At 33.6% G+C, this 15,982-nt stretch overlaps 5 protein-coding genes across 6 annotated transcripts; 4 read left to right on the forward strand and 1 right to left on the reverse strand.

Annotated features, from left to right (window-relative positions):
* The first annotated feature begins 363 nt into the window (after window positions 1–363).
* Window positions 364–2,989, forward strand: LOC136781354 (uncharacterized). Its single transcript, XM_066740209.1, has 4 exons — window positions 364–800; window positions 978–1,128; window positions 1,198–1,351; window positions 1,711–2,989. Exons 2-4 carry the CDS (start codon window positions 990–992, stop codon window positions 2,486–2,488), a joined length of 1,071 nt encoding a protein of 356 aa, XP_066596306.1. The 5' UTR covers window positions 364–800; window positions 978–989; the 3' UTR covers window positions 2,489–2,989.
* On the reverse strand, window positions 2,583–4,638 carry LOC136781355 (uncharacterized). Of its 2 annotated transcripts, none has more exons than XR_010823901.1 (5): window positions 4,028–4,638; window positions 3,333–3,922; window positions 3,102–3,235; window positions 2,902–3,010; window positions 2,583–2,709 (listed from the first exon to the last, which is right to left on the reverse strand). XR_010823901.1 is itself a non-coding variant. In XM_066740210.1 (5 exons), the coding sequence occupies exons 1-3, from the start codon at window positions 4,050–4,052 to the stop codon at window positions 3,348–3,350; spliced, it is 522 nt and encodes a 173-aa protein (XP_066596307.1). In that variant the 5' UTR covers window positions 4,053–4,638; the 3' UTR covers window positions 2,900–3,010; window positions 3,102–3,235; window positions 3,333–3,347. The 2 variants fall into 2 exon arrangements, 1 of the variants encoding a protein (XP_066596307.1); XM_066740210.1 differs by lacking the exon at window positions 2,583–2,709 and having other exon boundaries at window positions 2,900–3,010; window positions 3,333–3,701; window positions 3,780–3,922.
* An 82-nt stretch (window positions 4,639–4,720) lies between these two features.
* Window positions 4,721–9,227, forward strand: Dis3 (exosome complex exonuclease RRP44-like protein Dis3). Its single transcript, XM_066740208.1, has 13 exons — window positions 4,721–4,849; window positions 4,937–5,110; window positions 5,169–5,326; window positions 5,390–5,580; window positions 5,647–5,873; window positions 5,963–6,244; window positions 6,897–7,181; window positions 7,242–7,738; window positions 7,825–8,068; window positions 8,137–8,357; window positions 8,415–8,583; window positions 8,659–8,934; window positions 9,017–9,227. Exons 1-13 carry the CDS (start codon window positions 4,796–4,798, stop codon window positions 9,161–9,163), a joined length of 2,925 nt encoding a protein of 974 aa, XP_066596305.1. The 5' UTR covers window positions 4,721–4,795; the 3' UTR covers window positions 9,164–9,227.
* A 240-nt stretch (window positions 9,228–9,467) lies between these two features.
* Window positions 9,468–12,798, forward strand: LOC136781198 (zinc finger protein Gfi-1b-like). The gene is made up of 10 exons (XM_066739997.1): window positions 9,468–9,584; window positions 10,250–10,313; window positions 10,488–10,590; window positions 10,705–10,803; window positions 10,970–11,150; window positions 11,326–11,512; window positions 11,658–11,746; window positions 11,823–12,096; window positions 12,212–12,284; window positions 12,658–12,798. Exons 1-10 carry the CDS (start codon window positions 9,551–9,553, stop codon window positions 12,679–12,681), a joined length of 1,128 nt encoding a protein of 375 aa, XP_066596094.1. The 5' UTR covers window positions 9,468–9,550; the 3' UTR covers window positions 12,682–12,798.
* A 90-nt stretch (window positions 12,799–12,888) lies between these two features.
* Window positions 12,889–14,933, forward strand: LOC136781199 (uncharacterized). Its single transcript, XM_066739999.1, has 3 exons — window positions 12,889–13,023; window positions 13,133–13,291; window positions 13,367–14,933. Exons 1-3 carry the CDS (start codon window positions 12,903–12,905, stop codon window positions 13,666–13,668), a joined length of 582 nt encoding a protein of 193 aa, XP_066596096.1. The 5' UTR covers window positions 12,889–12,902; the 3' UTR covers window positions 13,669–14,933.
* Window positions 14,934–15,982: the final 1,049 nt, after the last annotated feature.

A 15,982-nucleotide genomic window follows, 5' to 3' on the forward strand; every position in this document is an offset into this window, starting at 1 on the left:
GCTTCATCGAGCTAAATATTTCCGTTTCGCGTTCGGTCGGACTTCAGCTTGAGTTCGGCTTCGATCGGCACTCGACGGCCGGCGCTTTTTATGTACTATGTTTCCTTCCCTGCTTCCCCAATTCCCCACCGGCTGATCTGTTGGATCGGCTGCTGATGATCATCGTTCCCAATTCCCATGATTATACAAACAGTGTTTCTATTCTGTGGATTGGATCGGATTGGATTGGCATCTAGTCACAGTCACGCAACTGTCAGCAAAAAAAGACTAGATTCCCTATAATCCGGTGTGTCTATTTCTGGTCGGATTGGATCGGATCGGATTAAGATGGCGGCGTCTATGGTCTGCTAGAGTGATGTGTCAAAATGACATTTAATACCAGTAGATCGAAGAACTGGAATATTAGCAATCAATGAATAATGAAGAGGTGCTCTCCAAGCGACAGAATATACTTATGCTGTTGTAATACACATTGATGCAGTTATTAATTCAGATGAGTATAAATTTCACTATTATATATGTAGAATTTATTGGAGTACGAGATTCTTTGTGGTTTCTATGATTTTTACAGGTAGTTTTCTTTATTGCAATCTTTGAGATGCCTATCAAATGAGGAAAATGGGTTAGATAGGATAATTAGGAGAGATAAGAAACTAGACGAAAGGACTGCAATTTGAAGAAAAATGCAAGAATTGTCCAACATTTGTTTATTTGAAGTTTAAGTGCAGCCTCCATTACTTGAACTATACAATTTTAGCCCATGGTTAATTTAAACTTGTTTAAATTAAACGGCCTTGAAGGTAAGAATCACTTTTTCTTATTATATTAATTCGTATGTCTTAACCGATTGAAGAAAAGCTAATACAATAGCAGTCAAAATATAAGAAATCTTTTAAATTAAATAATAAAGTATTTATTTTATTTTTCTTTGATACTTAATACGATAAATATAATTAATGTTGCCTTAATGTTTACAGAATCTGAGGATTATGGATCCATCTACTATTATTAATTTCATTTTGGATATAATCGATGGGGAAGATGGGTTATTATTAGAAATAACAAGGCAAAACCATTTCCGTATTCCAAATTTTTTTACAAATGTTGCCTTACGTTACTCCTTAACAGGTAACAAAATATATATTATCAGCTATTTAATGTTATAAATTATTTTGGAATTCTATGCTTTTTTTTTAGATTTTAAATCTCATTTTCGTGTCAATAGAGAAACATTTGAAATATTAATTGCAACCATTGGCCCAAACTTAGTTGAGAGAGGAAGTTTTCGCATATCAGTTGCAAAACAAATTGCAATTGCTCTTTGGATATTTGGCAACCAAGAAGTATATAGGTAATTGACTAAGAACTAACTATCCCACCTATCGGTGAGCCTCTTCGTAAATCTATTTATTTGATAACATTTTAAATTGAATATTATTTACTATAGTTTGCACTTTTTACCAAATAGATAAGTTTTACTAAGATGTAGGTGGAACCACTGACCCTTAATCATTTTAAAATGTAACCATAAACATATAAAAGTTGATTATTAATGCAATTTTGATATAAGATTGATTTTCGATTCCATTTTATACCACCTATTCACAGTTTGAAATGAATACAATGGATTTTTAAACACTCTGTATTTAAATTATATATTTCCGATTAACAGAAACAAACACGAAAATTGATTTCATATTTTTTTTACAGATCTGTAGCAGACAGATTTGGCCTCTCCAAACAAACAATCTGGAAATGTGTTTTTAATGTTGCCTATGCTCTACTTGATCATGTTCAAGAATATATTAAATGGCCCAATCAGAGTCAACTAATTAATATTCAACATGGCTTTTTATCAGCGAGCAATATACCTGGTATCATAGGATCTATTGACGGATGTCACATTCCTATAAGTAGTCCTACTGAGTACCCCAACAGTTATGTCAATCGAAAGGGGTTTCATTCGATGGTTCTTCAAGGAATTTGTGACCATAAGATGAGATTTATTGATGTTTTTACGGGCTTCTGTGGTAGCGTCCACGATGCCAGAGTTTGGCAGCTAAGTGACATTAAAAGATTGAGTGATAATAACGTTAACAGATATTTTCCGGAAAATACACATTTGATAGGAGATTCTGCTTATCCATTGTCTCAGCACTTGCTTGTTCCTTATCGCGATAATGGGCATTTAAATAATACCCAAAAAACGTTTAATACTCAACTATCAAAAGCGCGCATCGTAATAGAAAGAGCATTTGGTATATTAAAAGGACGATTTCGGAAGTTAAAATATGTTTACATGTATAATACGGAAATGATACCATTAATTATAATTAGCTGCTGCATTTTGCATAACATTTGTCTGAGTAATGAAGAAGCAGATGGCGATGATGACTTCGATTCATTAGTTTATGATAACGAAGCAAACTCTTACGAATTTGAAGATGGTATAGACAAAAGAGATATCATTGCTCATTTATTAAGCTAAATTTGAAGTCATTAAGACAAGGCCCATATACAGTCGCTTTATTTATGTATTTATTTATATACCTTTTAATACTTGACATTATTTCATTCTTTTTATAAATTAAAAATGTAAGACAGGGCCCTTATACAGCCACTTTATCTTTATTTATTTATTTATATATATATATATTTTACTATATGACGTTCCCATTGTTCTTGTATAAATTTATAAAATATATAGACCTGTAATAAGCATACAATTCAACGATTAGCTCAGCAATAAATGTACTTTATTTTTAAATGTGTCATATATGCATGGGAGAATTGAATTTAAACATGAAATAACCGGAGAATTAAGTTATAAGTCCAAGTTTCACTTAATTACAATTGAAAGCTTCATATTATTATATTAGTGAAAAATAATTACTAATTTACCTCCAATATAAATTTTATTTTGGTTTTTATTAAATCACTGTAGTCATAATATTGAATACTTCAAAACTTTCCATTTCAAGCTTTGTCGAAAAGTTAAAGATGTATATAACTGTTCATATAAATAATAAGAGCATTATTAATATAATTATAATACAAATTTTATAAGATATAGATGTATACTTATAAGTGTTAAAATTTACCTTCCTGTCTTTAAGCTTTCTTGTTAAATAAAATGTAGCAAAATTAATCTTGTCAAGTCACTGTTGTCATAAAATTTAATCCCTCAATAATTCACACCTCAGGCTTCGTCAAAGAGTTAAAAAATTACTTTTTTCTGTAAATAATAAGGACATAATTAATAATACTAAATATTATACAGCTTAATAAATACAAATGTTATAAGCTATATATACTTGTCAAATATTACATACACTTTCTTCGTACTGTCAATGATCTTTATTTAAATATTGTTGAAATAGATTTAAAAATTGTTTTTTAATTTCCATATTTTCTGCATGATGTCTCTCTCTTTGTTCGTATAAGTCTTGATTTGTTATACTACTTGTTCGTTGTCTCCTCCTTCTTGATCTATTTCTATTTTCATTCCCTGACAGGTATTGTATTTCATCCTCGCTGGAACTGTCATGCTCTCTCCTCCTATAGTTATTAATATTTGCTTGCTCTGAGAGCCTGAATCCACTGGTGCTTGAACCTATTGAGATGGGGGTTATCTCAGGTAATGGTCTCAAAAGTTCATCCATTATTTCAAAATGCTGCCAGTGGACTGGAGCACCGCCAGTCTGAGATAAAATATCTTTAATCTCCTTATATTTTTTTTTTAAATTCTTAAATTTAATATTGCACTGATTGCTAGTTACATTATAGCCTCTTTCCCTAAACTTAGCTGCTATTTCATTCCAAACAGTTTTTTGGATTATTCGATTATTTGCCAGCCTGCCGAAATTACTTCTCACTTCTTCAATTAAGAGTTTAGTGGAATTTTCATCCCACTGGTATTTACCTTATATCAAAATTAATATAAAAATTCATTAACATATTTTATCAAATAATATATATATATAGTAACTATTTGCCAATTTTTAATATATAGTTACATATTACTCACCATTTAATTCCACTGTATTATCCATTATATATTTCCCGTTCTTTTACTGCTATTGTATTAGCTTTCCTTCAATCGATTAAGACATACGAATTAATAAGAAAAGTGATTCTTACCTTTAGGGCCGTTTAATTTAAACAAGTTTAAATTAACCATGGGCTAAAATTGTATAGTTCAAGTAATGGAGGCTGCACTTAAACTTCAAATAAACAAATGTTGGACAATTCTTGCATTTTTCTTCAAATTGCAGTCCTTTCGTCTAGTTTCTTATCTCTCCTAATTATCCTATCTAACCCATTTTCCTCATTTGATAGGCATCTCAAAGATTGCAATAAAGAAAACTACCTGTAAAAATCATAGAAACCACAAAGAATCTCGTACTCCAATAAATTCTACATATATAATAGTGAAATTTATACTCATCTGAATTAATAACTGCATCAATGTGTATTACAACAGCATAAGTATATTCTGTCGCTTGGAGAGCACCTCTTCATTATTCATTGATTGCTAATATTCCAGTTCTTCGATCTACTGGTATTAAATGTCATTTTGACACATCACTCTAGCAGACCATAGACGCCGCCATCTTAATCCGATCCGATCCAATCCGACCAGAAATAGACACACCGGATTATAGGGAATCTAGTCTTTTTTTGCTGACAGTTGCGTGACTGTGACTAGATGCCAATCCAATCCGATCCAATCCACAGAATAGAAACACCCAGAGCATGCTAAGGATTATAGGTTAGGTGGTGTAACGAGTTAAAAATGTTGACCAATAAAACATTTTATCGAAAAACGAAAGGAGGAAATATTTTTAAGGTACCTCATCATGTTATACAGACTTGAGATTATAATTTAGGTTTTCATTGTAAAAATACTTTTTTAAGAAATTTTTCTGTCATTTAGATTATAAGGGAGCACTATTTGAGGGATGATATCTGGTGTGGCTCTGAAGCTTGTACTCTGTGCAAACAGGACTCCAGAAACATTGTTTTGGGAATAGAAGACACTGGTGCCAAAAGTTCCTTATATTCTCATCCCTATTATTTGCTTTTAGATACAAATATAGTATTAGATCAGGTAATTATTTTTATTATAACTTTTATCTCATCTGTATTATTGATTAAAATCATTTTAGATTGATATACTGGAGGAACCTATTCTTAATAATGTTATTATACCGCAAACTGTGCTAGAGGAAGTGAAGCACAGAAGCACTAATGTTTATAAGAAATTAAAAAATATAATTGCAGATGATAAAAGAAAGTTTTATGTTTTTATCAATGAGCATCACATGTAAGTATCTCATTTTCATCTAAGTAGGAAGAAAAACTAAAATCTTGTTTTTCTATTCTCTAGAGAAACCTATGTCGAACGAGAGCCAGATGAATCGGCCAATGATAGAAATGATAGGGCAATTAGGGTTGTCACCAAATGGTACAACAAACATTTACAAATTCATAAGGATTTCATCGTTAAGGTAATTTTATTAACAGATGATAAGCAGAATGTAGAGAAGGCTCTCAAAGAGGAAATACCAGTAACGTCAAGTAAGTTAATATCTTTTAATTCTATATAAAACTACATTTAGAGTTGATAAAGTTAGTGTTCCCTAGTGCAGGAGTACATATCGTCGTTGGAAAATGCGGTAAATTTATTGGACAAAATTTCTCATAGAAATTATGCTTTGGAGGGAGAAGGAAGGGAAATTTATCCGTGTCATCTTGCACCTGCTGAATTGCACGAAGGTATAAAGTCAGGAAAGCTTTTACAGGGAACATTTTATGCTTCGAGAGAAAACTTTCTCGAAGGATCCGTGAATTTTGAAAGTACTGAAAAATCAGTGAGTTATTTTAATTTATGTATGTATATAAGCAACTTAACAAATTCTATCAGAAACTTTACTTATCTTTCCCACATGAAATTCACTAGGTCTTAATACAAGGAAGAGCAAATCTTAACAGAGCGATCGATGGAGATTTAGTGGCTATTGAACTTTTGCCAGAGGCGGAATGGTCCGCGCCAAGCGAGATTATTTTGCAAGATGAACAAGAAGCTGATGGAGGAAATGGTTTAGAGGAAGATGAAGAGGAGCTGACTAAAATTCCAGCTGAAGCAAAATCTGAAAAAACACCAACTGGAAAAGTCGTTGGAATAATTAGAAGAAAATGGCGTCAATATTGTGGTATTTTGCAACCTAGTGAAATGAAAGGGGTAAATCAAGTGTTTCTTTCTCCTTTGACTTATTATCTCATACATATACTCTCCTATATACATGCATATTGACCTAGTTTATTTATTTCGCACACGCGCCTGCGTCTGTGTTCCTTGGTCAAGTCCATTGTCTGTCACAGGAACATGTGTATTTGTGCAGTGTACCAATATCTGACAATTTTTTACATTTACTTTTGTGGTTTAGACCTCAGATCAATGATAATATGCGTATAATACCCATAATAGAGTTAATTTTGAAAGCACGTTATTAATGTGTTAAAATTTACCGTCTTTCTTGTCAAATTGCTAAAAATAACACTTTACAATTAAACGGAAAAAGCTATAAGTGCCCTTTTAACAGAAAGTATTTTTAATATAGATTCGTACGTTTCTTTAACAATGACAAAGTAGAATACAAGGCCATTAACTGAACTAAATATAAACTAAATTAAAATTGGGATACTGCCAAGCTTATTACAAGGTCTTACAATCTGTTTACTTTCGTTCAAAAATTTTATACTTTACTTTCTGTCATCTGTGTACTTAGTCTCTTTTTCTTTATTTCCATCACAATTATATTCTCTTTTTTTATCATTAATTTAACCATAGAGTTTACAATTAATATAAATTAATTTTTAACATATATTTGCAGCATATTAAGCACTTGTTCATTCCTGCTGAAAGAAAAATTCCAAAGGTCAGAATCGAGACTAGGCAAGTTGACATTTTGAAAAACCAGCGAATCATCGTGGGCATCGATTGTTGGCCACGGAACTCTAGATATCCTTTAGGTCATTTCATAAGAGCTTTAGGTCCTATCGGGGATAAAGATACAGAGAATGAAGTTTTGCTATTGGAGCATGATGTACCGCACAGTAGATTCTCAGAAGATGTTCTTGCTTGTTTACCACAGCTTCCCTGGATAATTACGGATACCGTAAGTTCATTGTTACAATATTCAATTGATCATAAATGCAATTAATAAATTTCTGTGTAGGATGTTGCACAAAGAGAAGATCTTCGCCACTTGGACATTTGCTCAGTGGATCCGCCTGGATGTACGGACATTGACGATGCATTGCACTGCAGAAATTTACCAAACGGCAATTTTGAAATTGGGGTTCATATTGCGGATGTTTCACATTTCATTCGACCAGGAACTGCCGTTGACAAAGAGGCTGCTCTTAGGTCAACTACTGTTTATTTAGTGGACAAGCGAATCGATATGGTACCAGAACTTTTGAGCTCCAATATTTGCTCCTTGAGAGGCGGTGAAGAGAGATTTGCCTTTTCTTGTATCTGGGAGGTCGATCGAGATGCTAACATAATCCATACGAAATTCCACAAGTCTATAATAAAATCGAGAAAAGCCATGACATATGAGGAGGCACAGTTAAAAATTGACGATAAAGCGCAGAACGATACCATTGCAGAGTCTTTGAGAAACTTAAATGATTTAGCCAAGAAGCTGAAGAAGGGACGTTTAGCTAATGGGTACGTAATATCTACTCTAATTGATGATATATTAAAATATAACCTTACTCCCCTAATCGCACATTATTCAATTTGCGTTTTTTAAGGGCTTTGGTTCTAGCATCACCAGAAATTCGATTCCAAGTTGATAAGGAGACTCACGACCCAATTGACGTGGAAGCGAAGAAGCTACGAGAGACCAATTCTATGGTTGAAGAATTCATGTTACTAGCAAACATTTCAGTGGCAAAGAAAATTTATGAAGATTTTCCTGAATGTGCTATGCTCAGGCGACATCCGGAGCCTCCACAAGTTAATTTTGAGCCACTGATTAAAGCTGGAAAGAATCAGGTAAAAGTACCAACCGAAATTTATATAATAGGGTTTTTGTTTACTTATTTCCGTAATTCTATATATAGGGTTTTGAAATTAATACGAATAGCGGAAAAGAATTGGCTGATTCGCTCGAAAAGGCGTATCAAGAAGAGAATCCATATTTCAATACAATGTTGAGAATATTGGCAACAAGATGTATGAGTCAAGCTCTTTACTTCGTTAGTGGAATGCAACAGCAAAACGAATTTTTCCATTACGGATTAGCTTGTCCCATTTATACACACTTTACATCGCCTATTAGAAGGTAAAAAATATTTCTCTTAACATTAAAGTAGCATATTCATTTTTGTATTAATTACAGATATGCCGATGTGATAGTCCACAGACTATTGGCAGTTTGCATCGGAGCTGACGCGACGTATCCAGATCTGTTGGATAAAAAAAAGAATCATGCTTTATGCCACAATATGAATTATCGCCATAGAATGGCTCAGTATGCTGGACGTGCTTCGGTTGCTTTTCACACTCACGTAAATATCGCTCTCATGATTTATTATAATAATAAGTATAAAATTTGTTTTAACATGAACAATTTTTCTTTGCAGCTCTTCTTCAGGGAGAAAACCGAGGATGAGCAAGGATACATTTTATTTGTTCGAAAGAATGCCCTTCAAGTTCTTATACCCAAGTATGGTTTAGAAGGAACGGTTTATCTCAATAGCAAAGAGTGCCCATTAAATTTTGTATTTAATCCGGAAGACCATTCTTTATCATGTGGAAAATTCATATTCCATACATTCGATCCAGTCGTGGTTCAAATTAGCTTGGATAAGTCCAACGTACAACACGAGAAATTAATTTTCAAATTGGTCGAGCCAAAGGTAACAAATTATTCTTTTTAAACTTATTTTCCAATGACTTTTATAATGTTCAAATATTTATTTACCTTTTCATTGCAATTAGATCGAAGGGTTTAGCGTTCCAAGTACGTCTGTGTCAGAAAAAATGGAAGTCGACGAGGTAAAATTAGAGGATTCAAGAAACATTAATAAGAGGGATGCTCACACACCTCAGGCAAAGAAACAAAAAACTAAGAGAAAGAAGAAATAAATGCTATATCTCTCTGAAGTGAATATTTTTTGTACACTTGGAAATAATAAACTATGAATGATAATGATTGAATCAATTTTATTGTCCCTAATAAATTAGTATATCCTCATATTCTTGAAGAAAAATATTTGTCGATATCGATTAGCTTGTATATTAGAGCTACACACTGATCCACTTGATTTACTTATTTACTGATGGTAATTTAAATGACAGGCAGCGATAGTCTGCTTAGTTCATTGGTTTGCCAGTAGGGGTCGTCAATATATTTGGTGTTATATTTACAATTTGCTGCAATCTAAACTAAATAACTTTTACATGGCGGACGTAACGAGACTGCTGTAAAGGTTTGAAATAAATTTTGATAATTGTAGAAAAGCCATCTAAAAAATGTCCACCGGTAACTTGTTCCAAAATTGCACCTGTGAGTACTCAAAGAAATTTTTGATCAGCGTAGTATAAACTTTTAAGAAACCTCACAATTGTCCATCTATCTATCGATATTTTTTGAAAATCCTTCAATTTCCACGACATTTTTTAACCGATATCACCATTTCTTCTTCTGGCCATTTTCGATCACAACTGAATGCTTCAAAAAAAAATAACGATTGATAGATGATAGAATATTGTTTTTTTGTCTTTCTTTGTTCTTCCTACGAAAAATTGGAGTTACGGTGAAACAATAAAATATCTTTCAATAATAAAAACGACCGATTTCTCATGTTAGGAGCCCTTCTCGGTATCAAAGCTTCTAGAATCTCGTATTCAGTTTTCTCCTTGTGAATGAAATTTTACCTTTCCTGAAAACTCTAAAAAGCAGTAAATATCTGGAAAATATTGCTTTTTGTCAAGGTTTTGGTTAAGATTTACTTTGAGGTTCAATCCTAGCAACGAAGTCAAATTTCTCTCCAGATTTAGACTATTCGTCGAGATGATAGAAGCAATAATTTTTTGGTATTTCATAAACTGCTTATGCGAAGAAGAAAATTCGTCGCAGAGACGATATCCGATGACAGTCTGCAATTTTAGATCTCGCATAGAAGATGGGACTAGTATTTTGAAAATTGTTTCGTTTCTATTTATTTATAGGGGAGGAACAATATGAGAGTGATCCGTTACAATTTCCTCGACCCGCTACGGATGAGATAATAAGGTAGGTACACTAGAAATCATCAATCCTTTTTAATCATAAAGTAATTCCTTAACTTTCAATACAACTCAGCTGAGTCCACATGTAATGTATTGTTGTACTCAGAATATTTATACTATCGTTCATCGCTAGGTAGCACAGACTCGTTGATGATTGTACTAATCATTTAAATTTTAGCGTATACGAAGTGTACATAAAAGAAGAAATCATTGGTACAGATGGAAAAAGCAATGTTTCCTTTTCCGATTTGCCAGGAGGAAACGATTCCCAGTCAATTCAAGTAAACAAAAACAATTCCCCCAAACCATAGATAGAGTGCTTCAATTCGAATTATTCAGAAGAGAGACGAACAAAAAAAAAACGTGAAAAACTTAATTAGCCAAAACTTTTTCAGGGGAGCCAAGTGAATCTGGATGCCATTCTTGAATCAGAAATAATCGGGAGCGAGGAGGTTTACCGGAGTCTTCTTGAAAAAAATGGATTTAGGTTGAAGGTTAACTTTTTTTAGCGCCAAACGTAAACTCACTTTATTCACATTTGAAACGATAGTAAAAAAGATTACTTATAAAAGTTATGATTTCATCTCCGATTACTGTAACATTAAAACTGTTGCTGCTAGTTTTCTGCACGTTTCTTTTAGCAATCTATTTGATTTCTAGCTTTCGGACGAGAGCTTAAAAGGCAAGGAAAACGTCGTCATTTACTCTCAGCCAATCAGCGATCGCTTGACACCAGGGGTGCCTCACCACGTCGATAAAAACGATCCCAGGTCGAGGTTGCACTTTGTCAAATATCTCAAACGAGATGGAAAAACATTAAAAATCTGGGAATGTGGAATCTGTAAGGATATAAAGTTTCATTCAATTCTATATAAGCCGCACAATCTTTAGCTCTGATTAACAATGACTCTCTTGTTATCTTCTTATGCGATCCATACAAATCGATAAGATTGATTAAGTATTTGAAAAAAAAGTAAATAAACCAATAAAAACAAACAAAACAAAAAATCTATTAGGTTCGAAGGAGTTCAGGCATCAATACACACTGATGAGACATTTACCAACGCACACGGACGAGAGAAACTTTAAGTGTGATACTTGCGGTAAAGCTTTCAGACAATTATCCACCCTTAGTCAACACAAAGCCATTCACAGCGATGCCAGGCCATATATTTGTGAATTTTGCAAAAAGACCTTCAATCGGTAATTAAAATTTCATCCAACTTTATTTATACTTTTCTTTCTCACCACCTGCACTACATCTTTTTAGAAAACCCAATGTCACCTATGATCATAATTCTGTGTACTTCTTTGGCTCTCTCTCCTTAAAATTACCTTTTGTTTCTAGAGTATCCACTTTAATCTCTCATCGGAAAACTCATTCCGAGAACAAACCGCATAAATGTCATCTTTGTGGGAAAGGTTTTCATCAAAAAGGTATAGATTTGATTTCTCTCGATAATCGTATTTATTTAAATAATTTATTCGTCGCTATATTTTGTCAATTATATAGGGAATTTGCGCAATCACGTATTTACGCACACCAACGAGAGACCATACAAATGTGAGATTTGCGGCAAGGGATTCAATCAGATGTCGAATTTGGTCTGCCATAAAGTAAAAGCGCATGCGCATGTGGAAAATATGCGTTATAGCTGCACTATTTGTGGCAAAGAGTTTCCACGAAGATCTTCCTTAAGGTCTCACGAAGAGGTCAAGCATGGAATAAAATATCGTCAATCCAATAATGCTCAGATCGGCGATGATGAATCGAATAGTATTAAAAAGTATATTATACATTTATTAATCGTTCATTCGATAATTTTGATGCTATTGTAAGATTCATATAAATATATTTGAATTTTTTCTTCCATTAATTAAGTTAAATTCAATTAATTTCAGAAAAAATGTCAGAGTTGTCCTGGACAATGACGAGGCTTCAACATCTGAGAACAATAAGGAAGTCGTGACAACGGTAATTTCTTTGTTTAATTAAAAAAAAAAAGAACAAAATATTAGCACCACTCTGAAATCTTCATCGTCCATCTCTGTATATGTAAGAATAGAAAGCTAGGCTGTAGCTTTCTTCCAAAAATATGAAATTGATGTGTAGAGTTTCTAATGAGAGACTGTTCAATATTCCAAGAAAGAACATGGACATTCTTAGTGCTCTACACCTAAAAAGTAGCTCTCCATTAAACAAATTTATAAATCCTGACAATCCCTGAGTACCTAGTGAACAAAAAGGAAGAAGAAGAATCCTTATTCACACATTCCTGTCCAATCTAATTAACTAGAACAATTGCAAGAGAAAAAGAGACGATAAAATTGTTAAAAACTTGTTGCAGGAATACAAAAAGTGGAATGGTTAACTGGGCAATAATATTTGGATAGGAATTACAAATAAAACGGAATGGATGACAATTTTCAGCCGGGGCATTTTGTCTACAATAATAATTAATAGTATCTGGTAATTATTCGATAACTGAAACAATGTATCTAACTATTTTCTCTTTTCTCTTAGATTATAGCACCAAGCAGTGAGACCATAGAGATAACAGACGAGGACAATAGCGGTTCAACATTCACAGATATGAACGCTATGAATTTTGATCAGAATAAAATTAGTGAGTTGGCTACGATAATACAGCCAGCTGACGATGACGATGAACTTCGATTTTTAGTCGAGCCTCGACATCTAGAAAATTCACAAGGTTGTTTGAAATCTTGCAATTTGATTAGCATTACATAACTTTAAAGGAAGTAAAGAATTGTTTACTACAATCTTGTACATAATGGAATTAGCACTTTCCTGTTTTTCAGGGAATCTACTGGGATCTTTAGATTCGCAGTTTTTCACACCGGATCGATTAGAGTCTGATCGTGGAGGTTACTTGGAAATGTCAGCCAACGACGAGTGCAAGGAGCTGTTGGAACTGGCAGCTCATGGTGGAATTCAGTTTGTCCATGCGACGGAGGATGGTCAGTACGAGTTGCTGGCAAACAATGAGGCGCGAAAACTTATTGACCAAAATCCACCAAGTATAAAACTTTTAGAGACCGACGAAGTAGGCACTGTGGACGCTCCAAGTTTCCACGGTTTCAGCGATTCCTTCATTTTCGGTGCTGAAAATCAAATAATGGTCCTCAACTCGTCGGATGTCTCCCAGAAGATCAACATGTCCGATGACGTTCAGGTTCTAGATAACAAAGAGATTCGAATTCTCGGAAGAAAACAACCGGACGAGCCTCAGCTGCCCGATATGACTTTCCTCTCCCAACCAATTGATTTTGCATGTCCAAAAAATTCCGATTTCTTGGACAACAACGAGTTGGACTACGTATGCGAGAATAGTTAGTGACTTGACTACGCTTCAATTGGGACTTGTGATATTGGAGATTTTCTTATTTATCTTCAGTTAAGATTTTGTAGCACAGAATTGTAAAAAGTCTGTTTTTTAATATATTCTCATGGTGAATAGTACTTAAACTTACTCTTACTTTCGATCTTAATGCTTGGATTATTAAAGATATTTAAATTTTCTTCTAAATTCAGCGAATGCAGTTTCAATAACGAATTACTTTCATAGCTAATATTATACTTTGGACTTTTCGTCACTTGAGATTTTTTGCTACACAGACCAGCTCTAATTTCGGTGAATACCAATCGATAAAGTTTAGTTACTTGCAATTATTTTTACGAGATCATTGTCAAGGTTTTAAATAGAGTCGATTCCTCGAGAGAAACTTTGGAAAATTTGGAGCAATGTGTGGGAAAGTAACAAAGGTCAAAGTGCACTGTTTCAATAAGATTATTTGTCTTTGAAGTAGCATTTATGATTAGCCTAATCTGCAACTTTTATCTTCAAATTTTCCAAGCACTGTTACAAGTGAATTAGCGCGCGTACCAATGAATAATGGTACATATGTTTGTAACAAAGGACAAAATTCCTGTTCTCTACCGTTTTATTTAAAAACGATAAATATCTCGTAACTGTACGATCAATCGTTCGAATGTTAAATGATTGGCTTGTGTGAAATTAATTAACTTTGCGATTCGAATTTAGAGAAGATCATTAAACTCCCCTCTTCGTATGTGTTTCTGATAAATAAAACTGCTTATGCGTGCAATCAATAATTTATAAAATGAAATATCTATTAGGCAATTAATAGTTTGGGTGATTTGGATCATTAAGTTGAACCCAACTGAATCGATTAAAGATTTTGTTGCATTCACCGATAACTCAAATATAGCTTATTTGTGCAATAAATGATCCAGATGATCCGGACGAAGCGGAACTAACATATAGCGATTTTTAGTTATATCGAGCTATAACTGAGCTTTATCTTGTTTGAGACATAGAAGAGAGAGAAAAGTTATAGTTAATTTAAGATGGCAAAGTATCGAAATACCAATATTAGATGTTCAGTTCTAAAGAAATAAATGATGTAGGTTCGTGTTCTTTCGTTATCTACCACTTATCTCTGTGTCAATTTATTAAGGATAGGCTGACAAGTCCATGTTAGAAGTTCAAAAAGTGAACCATTGAAAATTCCAAGTGCGTCTTACAATTAATCACAGAACGTATAGTTTCTCGCGTTCACCAAGAGGTTGAAGAAATCTGTAGAAAAATAAATTCGAGCGAGAGCTTGAAATTGAATAAAATTAAGATTTGCAATGGAATCTCTTCGCCAAGTAATTACTGAGATAAGTTTAAACGAGGAGGCGATGTTTTTTTTCTCCTTCTTTTTAAGAAAGGAATGTAAAAGAGAAAAATGTGAGAAAAACAGTGTGTACTACAAGAAGGAAGAGAGTTCGGCGGGGGAGGGGGAGGGTGGTAAAGCGATATAGGCTTTCTTTGAAAACAGCTGTAGCTGTTTACTGCTCTATTATCGTATTGGGTAAGGAAAGAAAAAAAGAGAAAAAGTGCATCGAGGAGATGAGAGTAGCGGAGTATTAAGTAGAATAGATGAATGAGAAGACAGATTACGGATGCAGATGCAGATGCAGGGGTCGAGTATTGACACAGCAGGGGTGGGGGACTGAATATGAAACATGCAAAGTTGCTTTTTCTCAATGAATTACTCGAATAAAACAAGAAAAATGCAAGCGTCTTGAAAAATTGTACTAGCTGGGAGAAGGAAAAGAGCCGAGAATGAATTTTAATTATCTAATTGGAAAAGAAGAAAAAGGGAGGGGGACCGACGAATGAAGGGGGTCCAGAGAGGAGAGGCTGAGATGAATGAGGGAAAAGAAGGGGAAGAGTGGAGAAATAGTGATGATGAAAAGCAAAAAATTAAAGGCACAATAAGAATACAATACAAATCCATTAAAATATTTGTAAAAAATAGAAAAAGAAATCAGCTTTCGGGTCCTTTAACCTGACAAATTTAAACTACGCAAAGATTAAACAACGAATAAGGTTTAAATGACTACTTTTAAATCTTTAAAAATGACAAAACCTTTTTTAAAATAAATGAAAACTAGAGCAAGAGGGGAAGGGTGTAGGGAAACAACAGATTTTTATTGTTATGGATTTAAAGAGAAAGAAAATGGTGGATTAGGTGAATAGGGGGCTAGGGGAAGCGGGTTGAAATAAAAATTGAAGAGAGAATCGAATTTGATGTACGGTTACTAAACAATGAGGGAAGTTTAAATAACTTCGTTGAAAT

This window comes from Prorops nasuta, unplaced genomic scaffold (genome assembly GCF_024137725.1).
Source record: "Prorops nasuta isolate Cenicafe-Biocafe unplaced genomic scaffold, Cenicafe_Pnas_1.2 PNAS00022, whole genome shotgun sequence".
Taxonomy (NCBI): Eukaryota; Metazoa; Arthropoda; class Insecta; order Hymenoptera; family Bethylidae; genus Prorops; species Prorops nasuta.

Bases quoted from the DNA above. Each gene is read 5' to 3' on its own strand.
- LOC136781354 (XM_066740209.1), top strand. From the start codon at position 990: ATGGATCCATCTACTATTATTAATTTCATTTTGGATATAATCGATGGG. The intron at 1,129-1,197 runs GTAACAAAATAT...CTTTTTTTTTAG, and splicing joins CTTACGTTACTCCTTAACAG to ATTTTAAATCTCATTTTCGT. The intron at 1,352-1,710 runs GTAATTGACTAA...TTTTTTTTACAG, and splicing joins GGCAACCAAGAAGTATATAG to ATCTGTAGCAGACAGATTTG.
- LOC136781355 (XM_066740210.1), bottom strand. From the start codon at position 4,052: ATGGATAATACAGTGGAATTAAATG. The intron at 3,923-4,027 runs GTGAGTAATATG...TTTTGATATAAG, and splicing joins TAATACAGTGGAATTAAATG to GTAAATACCAGTGGGATGAA. The intron at 3,702-3,779 runs GTAACTAGCAAT...ATTTTATCTCAG, and splicing joins TTAGGGAAAGAGGCTATAAT to ACTGGCGGTGCTCCAGTCCA.
- Dis3 (XM_066740208.1), top strand. From the start codon at position 4,796: ATGTTGACCAATAAAACATTTTATCGAAAAACGAAAGGAGGAAATATT. The intron at 6,245-6,896 runs GTAAATCAAGTG...ATATATTTGCAG, and splicing joins AACCTAGTGAAATGAAAGGG to CATATTAAGCACTTGTTCAT. The intron at 8,069-8,136 runs GTAAAAGTACCA...TTCTATATATAG, and splicing joins TTAAAGCTGGAAAGAATCAG to GGTTTTGAAATTAATACGAA.
- LOC136781198 (XM_066739997.1), top strand. From the start codon at position 9,551: ATGTCCACCGGTAACTTGTTCCAAAATTGCACCT. The intron at 10,804-10,969 runs GTTAACTTTTTT...TTTGATTTCTAG, and splicing joins AAAATGGATTTAGGTTGAAG to CTTTCGGACGAGAGCTTAAA. The intron at 12,097-12,211 runs GTATATTATACA...AATTAATTTCAG, and splicing joins GAATCGAATAGTATTAAAAA to AAAAAATGTCAGAGTTGTCC.
- LOC136781199 (XM_066739999.1), top strand. From the start codon at position 12,903: ATGAACGCTATGAATTTTGATCAGAATAAAATTAGTGAGTTGGCTACG. The intron at 13,024-13,132 runs GTTGTTTGAAAT...CCTGTTTTTCAG, and splicing joins ACATCTAGAAAATTCACAAG to GGAATCTACTGGGATCTTTA. The intron at 13,292-13,366 runs GTCAGTACGAGT...TAAAACTTTTAG, and splicing joins TGTCCATGCGACGGAGGATG to AGACCGACGAAGTAGGCACT.